Source organism: Manis pentadactyla, chromosome 12 (genome assembly GCF_030020395.1).
Source record: "Manis pentadactyla isolate mManPen7 chromosome 12, mManPen7.hap1, whole genome shotgun sequence".
NCBI classification, from domain to species: domain Eukaryota; kingdom Metazoa; phylum Chordata; class Mammalia; order Pholidota; family Manidae; genus Manis; species Manis pentadactyla.
Genome location: NC_080030.1, coordinates 60,905,403 through 60,917,578, shown reverse-complemented (window position 1 = coordinate 60,917,578; position 12,176 = coordinate 60,905,403). Strand labels below are relative to the sequence as shown.

At 37.9% G+C, this 12,176-nt stretch overlaps 1 protein-coding gene across 3 annotated transcripts in view; it reads left to right on the top strand.

Annotated features, from left to right (window-relative positions):
• LAMA2 (laminin subunit alpha 2) overlaps nucleotides 1-12,176 on the top strand; it is a 631,935-nt gene that overhangs the window by 280,179 nt on the left and 339,580 nt on the right. For all 3 annotated transcript variants that reach the window (XM_057489270.1, XM_057489268.1, XM_057489269.1), the window contains one exon: nucleotides 11,262-11,402. In XM_057489270.1, coding sequence (XP_057345253.1) covers nucleotides 11,262-11,402 — 141 coding nt within the window. The remainder of the gene's footprint in view (nucleotides 1-11,261; nucleotides 11,403-12,176) is intronic.

Here is a 12,176-nt window from a genome sequence, read left to right as displayed (position 1 = left end):
GGTGTGATCCCTGGCCCCAGGGTATATAAAGTACTCATAGTGGCAGGATATTCCGAGGGCTTCTGGTTATTTCCTAGGAGCTCGTCAAGGGACAGTGTTCTCAGTTTGCAATGTTCAGGGATTGAGCACTCCAGGTCTCTTGCATTAACCTTTTACTGCACAATATAGTACTGACAGACTTCTTTGTTCCATTGTCGCACATTTCATAGACATTTTACCTGCTACTGCCAACTTAAGTACCTCAAGTATAATTCTGTTGATTTATCTTCTCCTGAATAATATTTAATTATTTAATAAAGATTCCTAAGGGGAAAGATCCATATCTCGTAGGATAGCTTTAAAGGTTCATCAGGTGAGAACAGAGATCCTAAACCCAAAGTAGCAAGTGAAGTCCCTAGCATATAGGAAATATCCAGTATATTTATTTTGAAAGAATAAATAATGAATGCACCTTCTACTCTTTGAATTATTTCTTGTTCCCAATATTATTGATAACATGGGTCTCTTTTTCTATCTCTTTCAACAGATTGAATTTTTAAACCATACTTCAAGGCATAGATCAAATTCCACTCATGTCATAAAGCCTCCTCAAGCCTTCATTGCAGGAATTAGTCCTTCATTCTCTGTGTTCCTGTAAATTAATCTATTTCTAAGATGCACTTATACTCTAACTTACATTGTAATTGATTATGAATGTATTTTTTTATCCAACTCTAGATATTAGCTTTTAAAGACAGACCTTGTGACCCACCATCTTTAAAGTCCCTCAAATTCCTAACCTAATGTGTTGCTTCAGGATATTAAATTGAATATTGCAATTATTTAATCATAATTTTTTTCAAGGTCATATTATCAGGCTAAAATGGAACTAAGGAAAATATAATCAATGTGTCTAAAACTTTCAAATGTTGAACTCAGTCTGAATCTCACAAAAGTGGTCTTACAAGCTTTCAAATTAGAGTAAATGAAAAGTAGATTAGACCAAGCACATAAGAACACAGTGTACAGAACAGCTGTACTGTGTCCTCAGCGGAATAAGCTAAATTATAATTACAGATACGTTTCATCTTTCCTGCCTGTGTACTCTTCTGAGGATGCTCTCAACATCAGGCTTTGGGGATTTATTTGTAACCATAGATCTGAAATTAGTTTGGTTAGTTTTGTTAACATCTATCATCGCAAAGTATCTACCTTAGAAATAAAAATTAGAAGAATGTCAGTGGCAGTAATTCAACTTGTGTACACATGAGGATGCTAAAGTTTGACATGTGAAACAGCCTAAACACACCCCTTTATTTACGCTCCCAGTAGTGTAGAGTGGTTGAGGTCATAGTGGGTCATGGAAACTAACAGTCAAAATTAATTTCAAATAAATTATTCTCTTAGATTCAAGAAGAACCTCCTTAGTTGTTTATTCTTTTTATTTTATTTTATTTTATTTTTTTTGCACTTTTATTGAGATATAATTGATGTATAACATTTTAATAGTCTAAGATGTACAACAAAATGATTTGATATATCACCGTATATATTGTGGAATGGTTACCACAATAAGTTTAGCTTACATCAGTTTCCTTACATAGCAACATTTTTTTTTTCTTATGATGAGAGCTTTTAAATTTTACTCATAAGACATGTTCTTTTGAGCTATACTTCCAAGCAAAGGTTGGAAATACAAGGTAATTTTTAAAAACAGGGAAAATTTTCAATGCCATGTAAGGAAGCATATCTAGTTCAAGAAAATTACTCAAGATCATCTCTAAAGTTTAGATTCCACATCATGACCTCTATACATTAGTTTCTTATTGCATTAGACCCAATATTAACATAGATATTTTTTCTCTCATTTTTTCTTATTAGATTTTGTTGACCTCTTATAAGATTTTCCTAATACCAGTTCTAACCATGCTTCTCAAATTTGCTTCTGCCATGAAGCCAAGGTATATATAGCTCTCCTTCTACTCTCTTCTTCAAGGCAATCTGCAGGATTTTGGCTCTTTCTTTACTTCCCCAAGACATAACAAAAATGAAACAATTGCACAATGTTTCTCAATGTCTATGTAGTCAAATCTCTATAGGCACAATTTGGTACACTATCTATTTCTAGCCTAAATTTTTTCATTTTCCAAATTTAGAATTTAATACTTAACATATGCCTCACTATGACATTTCAAAAGTGTATCCATTTTTTTTTTTTAAACAACAGAAACTTATTTCTGACAGTTTTGGAGGCTAGGAAGTCCAAGGTCAAGGGACCAGCAGATTTGGTGGCTGCTGAGAACTCTCTTCCTAGCTTTCAGTGGCCAACTTTTTAATGTGTCCTTCCAATGGCATGATAGCATTCAAGAGAAGAAGTTCTTGGGTGTCTTGTCTTTTTTTTGTGGGTGTGTGAGGGCATCTCTCATATTTATTTATCAAATGGTTGTTAACAACAATAAAATTCTGTATAGGGGAGTCAATGCTCAATGCACAATCATTAATCCACCCCAAGCCTAATTTTCGTCAGTCTCCAATCTTCTGAAGCATAACGAACAAGTTCTTACATGGAGAACAAATTCTTACATAGTGTATAAGTTACATGGTGAACAGTACAAGGGCAGTCATCACAGAAATTTTCAGTTTTGCTCATGCATTATGAACTATAAACAGTCAGTTCAAATATGAATATTCATTTGATTTTTATACTTGATTTATATGTGGATACCACATTTCTCTCTTTATTATTATTATTTTTAATAAAATGCTGAAGTGGTAGGTAGATACAAGATAAAGGTAGAAAACATAGTTTAGTGTTGTAAGAGAGCAAATGTAGATGATCAGGTGTGTGCCTGTAGACTATGTGTTAATCCAAGCTAGACAAGGGGAAGAAAACATCCACGTATGCAGAACATTTCTCTCAGAACAGGTGGGGTGAGGTTCTAAGCCTCACCTCTGTTGATCCCCAATTTTTCACCTGATGGCCCCCCTACGACTGTGCCTGTCTTAGGTTGTTCCTCCCTTGAGGAATCTTACCCATCTCTGCCTAACCAGTCATCTTCCGGGGCCATACAGGGAGATGTAAAGTTGGTAAGTGAGAGAGAAGCCATATTGTTTGAAAAGGTTAGCTTTTTACTTCTTTGCATATTTATGCCCTGTGGCTTCTATGCCCAGCATTTGCCTTGAGGTATCCTTACCACTTGGAAGAATTATGATACTCGGTGAATTTGATATGAGGCACGAATTCTATTTAAGGGTTGTAATTAGGAAGGAAGAAGAAAAGCTATAGAAGTAGCAGGCAGAAGAAAACATGGGAAGATTGATTATTTCTTTGACATATCTTCTTGTAGAGTAACTTCAGCATGTATAGGTTTTAAACTACTAATTAAATTGCGCCACACACATTACCATAATAGGAGTATAGTTACATAACCAAAGCATACCTGTAATTACCAGCCATCTCCAGTGAAACCAAGAAAGCCAGTTAGGCACCTTAGGCATTTGTGAAAATTATCTATGATATGGTGGATATTGTCCAACTGAACTTGAACAGTCTGAGAGAAATCAGACAAATTAAAACAACCCATTCCTGGGGAATGTTCACATCCCATATGTTCTTTTAACAGTAAATAGTCTGTAGTTGTAAGATTTTGGAGTGCTACAATTTGCACTTCTCCTAATTCTTGGTTGAGTTCCAACAGTATAGATCTAGTCAAATTTGTTGTTTTACTGTATGCACAGGCCAGCTTAGATATCTCCTTCTTCATTCCCATGGCAAGTCCAGGAACTGGTGGGATGAGTGCATCTACACCTGTAGCAGTGCGTGGATTTTTGTTGGGGTTTTTTGATGATCATCTTCTGGTATGACTCTTCCAGAGAGTGCTGATGTTGGAAGTTCTTTTTCATATCATATCTTAGTTCATTTTCGCGGTAGCCAAATTAGGCTTTGATCCTCTGTTAGTCCATTCTTGAGTTCTGTGATTCTGCTGCTGTTTTGTTCCTTCAGTTTTTCCTTTGTTCTTATATTCACAGATGAGTGAAATCATTTGGTATTTCTCTTTCTCTGCTTGGCTTGTTTCACTAAGCATAATACCCTCCAGCTCCATCCATGTTGCTGCAAATGGTAGGATTTGCCCTTTTCTTATGGCTGTGTAGTATTCCATTGTGTATATGTACGACAACTTCTTTATCCATTTATCTATCGATGGACATTTAGGTTGCTTCCAATTCTTGGCTACTGTAAATAGTGCTGCGATAAACATAGGGGGGCATTGGTCTTTCTCAAACTTGATTGCTGCATTCTTAGGGTAAATTCCTAGGAGTGCAACTCCTGGGTCAAATGGTAAGTCTGTTTTGAGCATTTTGATGTACCTCCATACTGCTTTCCACAATGGTTGAACTTATTTACATTCCCACCAGCAGCGTAGGAGGGTTCCCCTTTCTCCACAGCCTCGCCAACATTTGTTGTTGTTTGTCTTTTGGATGGCAGCCATCCTTACTGGTGTGAGGTGATACCTCATTATAGTTTTAATTTGCATTTCTCTGATAATTAGCAATGTGGAGCATCTTTTCATGTGTCTGTTGGCCATCTGTATTTCTTTTTTGGAGAACTGTCTGTTCAGTTCCTCTGCCCATTTTTTAATTGGGTTATTTGTTTTTTGTTTGTTGAGGCATGTGAGCTCTTTATATATTCTGGACGTCAAGCCTTTATTGGATCTGTCATTTTCAAATATATTCTCCCATACTGTAAGGTTCCTTTTTGTTCTATTGATGGTGTCTTTTGCTGTACAGAAGCTTTTCAGCTTAATATAGTCCCACTTGTTCATTTTTGCTGTTGTTTTCCTTGCCCGGGGAGATATGTTCAAGAAGAGGTCACTCATGTTTATGTCTAAGAGGTTCGTGCCTATGTTTTCTTCCAAGAGTTTAATGGTTTCATGACTTACATTCAGGTCTTTGATCCATTTTGAGTTTACTTTTGTATATGGGGTTAGACGATGGTCCAGTTTCATTCTCCTACATGTAGCTGTCCAGTTTTGCCAGCACCATCTGTTGAAGAGACTGTCATTTCGCCATTGTATGTCCATGGCTCCTTTATCAAATATTAATTGACCATATATGTCTGGGTTAATGTCTGGATTCTCTAGTCTGTTCCATTGGTCTGTGGCTCTGTTCTTGTGCCAGTACCTAATTGTCTTGATTACTATGGCTTTATAGTAGAGCTTGAAGTTGGGGAGTGAGATTCCCCCCTACTTTATTCTTCTTTCTCAGGATTGCTTTGACTATTCGGGGTCTTTGGTGTTTCCATATGAATTTTTGAATTATTTGTTCCAGTTCATTGAAGAATGTTGCTGGTAGTTTCATAGGGATTGCATCAAATCTGTATATTGCTTTGGGCAGGATGGCTATTTTGACGATATTAATTCTTCCTAGCCACGAGCATGGGCTGAGTTTCCATCTGTTAGTGTCCCCTTTAATTTCTCTTAAGAGTGACTTGTAGTTTTCAGGGTATAGGTCTTTCACTTCTTTGGTTAGGTTTATTCCTAGGTATTTTATTCTTTTTGATGCAATTGTGAATGGAGTTGTTTTCCTGATTTCTCTTTCTGTTGGTTCATTGTTAGTGTATAGGAAAGCCAAAGATTTCTGTGTGTTGATTTTGTATCCTGCAACTTTGCTGTATTCCGATATCAGTTCTAGTAGTTTTGGGGTGGAGTCTTTAGGTTTTTTATGTACAGTATCATGTCATCTGCAAATAGTGACAGTTTAACTTCTTCTTTACCAATCTGGATTCCTTGTATTTTTTTGTTTTGTCTGATTGCCGTGGCTAGGACCTCCAGTACTATGTTAAATAACAGTGGGGAGAGTGGGCATCCCTGTGTAGTTCCCAATCTCAGAGGAAATGCTTTCAGCTTCTCGCTGTTCAATATAATGTTGGCTGTGGGTTTATCATATATGGCCTTTATTATGTTGAGGTACTTGTCCTCTATTCCCATTTTGCTGAGAGTTTTTATCATGAATGGATGTTGAACTTTGTCAAATGCTTTTTCAGCATCTGTGGAGATGATCATGTGGTTTTTGTCTTTCTTTTTGTTGATGTGGTGGATGATGTTGATGGACTTTCGAATGTTGTACCATCCTTGCATCCCTGGGATGAATCCTACTTGGTCATGGTGTATGATCCTTTTGATATATTTTTGAATTCGGTTTGCTAATATTTTGTTGAGTATTTTTGCATCTACGTTCATCAGGGATATTGGTCTGTAGTTTTCTTTTTTGGTGGTGTCTTTGCCTGGTTTTGGTATTAGGGTGATGTTAGCTTCATAGAATGAGTTTGGGAGTATCCCCTCCTCCTCTATTTTTTGGAAATCTTTAAGGAGGATGGGTATTATATCTTCCCTGTATGTCTGATAAAATTCCGAGGTAAATCCATCTGGCCGGGGGTTTTGTTCTTTGGTAATTTTTTGATTAGCGCTTCAATTTCATTGCTGGTAAATTGGTCTGTTTAGATTTTCTGTTTCTTTCTGGGTCAGTCTTGGAAGGTTGTATTTTTCTAGGAAGTTGTCCATTTCTCCTAGGTTTCCCAGCTTGTGAGCATATAGGTTTTCATAGTAGTCTCTAATAATTCTTTGTATTTCTGTGGGTTCCGTTGTGATTTTTCCTTTCTCATTTCTGATACTGTTGATTTGTGTTGACTCTCTTTTCCTCTTAATAAGTCTTGCTAGAGGCTTTTCTATTTTGTTTATTTTCTCGAAGAACCGGCTCTTGGTTTCACTGATTTTTGCTATTGTTTTATTCTTCTCAATTTTATTTATTTCTTCTCTGATCTTTATTATGTCCCTCCTTCTGCTGACCTTAGGCCTCATTTGTTTTTCTTTTTCCAATTTCGATAATTGTGACGTTAGACCATTCATTTGGGCTTGTTCTTCCTTTTTAAAATATGCTTGGATTGCTATATACTTTCCTCTTAAGACTGCTTTTGCTGTGTCCCACAGAAGTTGGAGCTTAGTGTTGTTGCTGTCATTTTTTTCCATATATTGCTGGATCTCCATTTTGATTTGGTCATTGATCCATTGATTATTTAGGAGCGTGTTGTTAAGCCTCCATGTGTTTGTGAGCCTTTTTGCTTTCTTTGTACAGTTTATTTCTAGTTTTATGCCTTTGTGGTCTGAAAAGTTGGTTGGTAGGATTTCAATCTTTTGGAGTTTACTGAGGCTCTTTTTGTGGCCTTGTTTGTGGTCTATTCTGGAGAATGTTCCATGTGCACTTGAGAAGAATGTGTATCCTGTTGCTTTGGGATGTAGAGTTCTGTAGATGTCTATTAGGTCCATCTGCTATACTGTGTTGTTCAGTACTTCCGTGTCCTTACTTATTTTCTGCCCGGTGGATCTATCCTTTGGGGTGAGCGGTGTGTTGATGTCTCCTAGAATGAATGCATTGCAGTCTATTTCCCCCTTTAGTTCTGTTAGTATTTGTTTCACATATGCTGGTGCTCCTGTGTTGGGTGCATATATATTTAGAATAGTTATATCCTCTTGTTGGACTGAGCCCTTTATCATTATGTAGTGTCCTTCTTTATCTCTTGTTACTTTCTTTGTTTTGACATCTATTTTGTCTGATATTAGTACTACAACCCCTGCTTTCTTCTCGCTGTTGTTTGCCTGAAATATGTTTTTCCATCCCTTGACTTTTAGTCTGTACGTGTCTTTGGGTTTGAGGTGAGTCTCTTGCAAGCAGCATATGGATGGATGTTGCTTTTTATCCATTCTATTACTCTGTGTCTTTTGATTGGTGCATTCAGTCCATTAACATTTAGGGTGACTATTGATAGATATGTACTTATTGCCATTGCAGGCTTTAAATTCGTGGTTACCAAAGGTTCAAGGTTAGCCTGTTTAGTATCTTACAGCCTAACTTAGCTCGCTTATTGAGCTGTTATATACACTGTCTGGAGATTCTTTTCTTCTCTCCCTTCTTATTCCTCCTCCTCCATTCTTCATATGTTGGGTGTTTTGTTCTGTGCTCTTTCTAGGAGTGCTCAAATCTAGAGCAGTCCCTGTAAGATGTCCTGTAAAGGTGGTTTGTGGGAAGCAAATTCCCTCAGCTTTTGCTTGTCTTGGAATTGTTTAATCCCACCAGCATATTTAAATCATAGTCGTGCTGGATACCGTTTCCTTGGTTCAAGGCCCTTCTGTTTCATTGCATTAAATATATCATGCCATTCTCTTCTGGCCTGTAGGGTTTCTGTCGAGAAGTCTGATGTTAGCCTGATGGATTTTCCTTTATAGGTGAACTTCTTCTCTCTAGCTGCCTTTAAAACTCTTTCCTTGTCCTTGATCTTTGCCATTTTAAGTATTATGTGTCTTGGTGTTGTCCTCCTTGGATCCTTTCAGTTGGGGGTTCTGTGTATTTCCATGGTCTGTTCGATTATTTCCTCCCCCAGTTTGGGGAAGTTTTCAGCAATTATTTCTTCCAAGATACTTTCCATCACTTTTCCTCTCTCTTCTTCTTCTGGTACCCCTATAATGTGGATATTGTTCCTTTTGGATTGGTCACACAGTTCTCTTAATATTGTTTCATTCCTGGAGATCCTTTTATCTCTCTCTATGTCAGCTTCTATGCGTTCCTATTCTCTGGTTTCAGTTCCATCAATGGCCTCTTGCATCCTATCCATTCTGCTTATAAACCCTTCCAGAGTTTGTTTCATTTCTGTGATCTCCTTTCTGGCATCTGTGATCTCCCTCTGGACTTCATCCCATTTCTCTTGCGTATTTCTCTGCATCTCTGTCAGCATGTTTATGATTTTTATTTTGAATTCTTTGTCAGGAAGACTGGTTAGGTCTGTCTCCTTCTCTGGTGTTGTCTGTGTGATCTTTGTCTGCCTGTAGTTTTGCCTTTTCATGGTGATAGGAATAGTTTGTAGAGCTGGAACGAGTGACGGCTGGAAGAACTTCCCTTCTTGTTGGTTTGTGGCCCTCCTCTCCTGGGAGAACAGCGACCTCTAGTGGCTTGTGCTGGGTAGCTTGTGCAGACAGGGCTTCTGCTTTCTGCCCGGCTGCTATGGAGTTTGTCTCCGCTGTTGCTGTGGGTGTGGCCTGGCTCAGGCAGCTGCTCCAAAGTGGTGGTGTCGATTTGGAGGGGTAGCGGCCCGGAGGCTATTTATCTCCCTAAGGGGCCTCCATGCTCCCTGCAGTCCAGGGTATTAGAGTGCCCGAGATCCCCGGATTCCCTACCTCTGGATTAAGTGTCCCGCCCTTCCCCTTTAAGACTTCCAAAAACCACCCACCAAAACAAAACAACAACCACAAAGAAAAAAAAAAAAGAAAAAAAAGAAAAAATTTTAATAAATAAATAAATAAATAATGGTTGCTCGTTTTTCTTTATTCTCCGGCGCCAGCCTCATGCATCTGCTCACCAGTCTTGCTGCCCTGTTTCCCTTTTATTGGGATCCCTATCCCTTTAAGACTTCCAAAAAGCACTCACCAAAACAAAACAGCAAAAAAAAAAAAAAAAAAATGTCCGCTCGCTTTTCTTGTGTCCTCCAGTGTCAGGCCTCCGGTACCGTCTCACCGTTCTTGCTGCCCTATTTCCCTAGTATCCAGGGCCCTGCGCACGCACTGTGTCTGCGCTCTGGCCCGGATGGCTGGGGCTGGGTGTTCGGCAGTCCTGGGCTCCGTCTCCCTCCCGCTCTGCCTACTCTTCTCCCGCCGGGAGCAGGGGGGAGGGACGCTCAGGTCCTGCAGGGCCGGGGCTTGTATCTTACCCCTTTCACCAGGCGCTGGGTTCTCGCTGGTGTGGATGTGGTCTGGATGTTGTCCTGTGTCCTCTGGTCTTTATTCTAGGAAGAGTTGTCTTTGTTATATTTTCATAGATATATGTGGTTTTGGGAGGAGATTTCCACTGCTCTACTCACACTGCCATCTTGGCTCCACCTCTAGTTGTTTATTCTTATAAATATCTATTCTTTCATGCTGTTCTCCTCTCTTTTTCTTTTACGTTTTTGGATTTTATCATCTCTATCTTCTGCCCAATCTTGGTTCATTCAAAAATATTTTAATTAAATATCTACTATGTGCATAGCCCTTTGCATGACAGACATGACCACCAAGAGATTCATTTAAATTTAATAAAATATTTTATTAAGTTCTTTCTTAATGTTATACCAGGAATCCTGCCATTTTCTGGTATTATAAAGATAAGCAGAGCAGGGTTTCTACCTCTGCATAAATTATGGTATATAACTGTAGAAAACAATCTTAGAAGATACACCTATGCTTTCTTTGCAGTTACATAGTAGAGCAGTAGATAAAGAGCTATGGGAACACAGTTGAGAAAGGTTAGTTCTCTAGAGAATAAAGGAAAGCTTCAGAATTGAGGTAATAAAGGAAATCAGAGGGAAAATGTGGAGGAAATGCGTGTGTAGGGATATTGAGAATATATTTCCTGGAAAGCAAAGAACCTTAATTTAGAAGTATTAATCAAGATTATTGACCATTCTTTAAATTTAGAGGTTACACCATCCTCAGTTTTTTCATTGTGTTTCCCTCGCCTGAGTCCACATTATAGATGCACCTATAAACAAGTAATTTTCCAGTATATTAGGACTAGGATTAATAAAAACAATCTAGAGAGCAGTCTTCAAATGAGAATCACTTTTCCCCATAATATTACCATATGATTAACTGGCTATACCCATGTGTAGGAAACACTATGAAAATTAACCTGGGGAAACTTTCATCTTTTTCTACTTAGTCTACCCAGGGAAATACTATAGTTATTTGATTCAGTTTCTCTACCTGTCAGGTTCTTATCCTTGCTTCAAATGTATGCACTTTAATAGGTAATTTGAAAGGTATTTTACCATCTGTATAATATCAATGTCCTATTATATATCCATATATTAGTTTAATATCTTTTAAATTTATCACATATCATGTGTCCTAACAGAAAGTAGCTCAAAAACACAGAACGGTAAACCAAACTGACCTCATTTCAGTCATACTGCCGTATGGGTCATGACTTCTACCTCACACTCTTGACATACATGAAGCTCAAAATTAAAATTTTTGCTATAGTAGATTAGTATCCAATATTCTTTCTCATCAGTGTAGTTAGAAAAGATATAGCTTCATAAGAAGTTTTGAGCAGACTTTTTAAAATATCAATTTACTTTGAATACTGTTTAGAGGTAAAATGGAGAATAGACAGTTTATGTTTTCCTTACATAGAAATAGAGATAATTCTTAAGTACGAAGGGCACCTCTGTTGCTAACACACCTTTCTATTTACAGGAGAACGTTGAAGGAGGAGACTGCAGTCGCTGCAGACCCGGCTACTTCAATTTGCAAGAGGATAATCACAAAGGTTGTGATGAATGTTTCTGCTCAGGGGTTTCAAACAGATGTCAGAGTTCCTACTGGACCTACGGCAATGTAAGCAATAGACTTTGTATTTTCTGTGCTGCTTCACAGGTCTTCTTGCTATTGTTACAGTTCTTTTATAATAAAAAATTTTTTAAAAATCCCTGTAGTGAGCTTTTGCTCAGGGTTATCATGAAGTGATGGAATCTTCTCTCAAATGCTCTTGGTGTATCTTTGATCAAAGCCTTTAAGCTTTTATTAGTATCAGTGTGTGGCAATCGTAACAATGTGTTGCAACGTTAGAGTAAGTGAACACCAGCCTTTATAGTGTTCATGATCAGTATGGGATGCGGTAATGGAATTAATGTTGGTATAGCCTCAAGGACAGATGATTCAAGAGAGAAAGCATAAAATTATGATACGAAGAATTTCATACTTGATTCAGCAACATTTTTGGTAATACAAGTTAAGAAAAATTACTCTATTATCGGTACACTCAATACATATTACCCACCAGCCTTTAGTTACTATTTGATGTTGCATGGGCCCTTTCATTGTTAAAAAGGGACACTACATTTGAACAATACCTTCATTCTTAATTGATCTGAAAAATTTCAAATTATTACTTACCTAGTAGTTACTGAGATCTTCTTCCTCTAATATAAACATGAACATGAACATGTTTACCTTCCTACCTGCACTGTCCACTACACTCCCCACTGCCTTTTCAAATCTGCAGACAGTGTTTTTTCTCCTTATAGAAGAGGTGTGAGAGGAAAACGAGAATTTCCAGGAATTTCAAATAACCCACATGGCAGCTCTTAAGTGTTGAGTGTCAGGAAATAG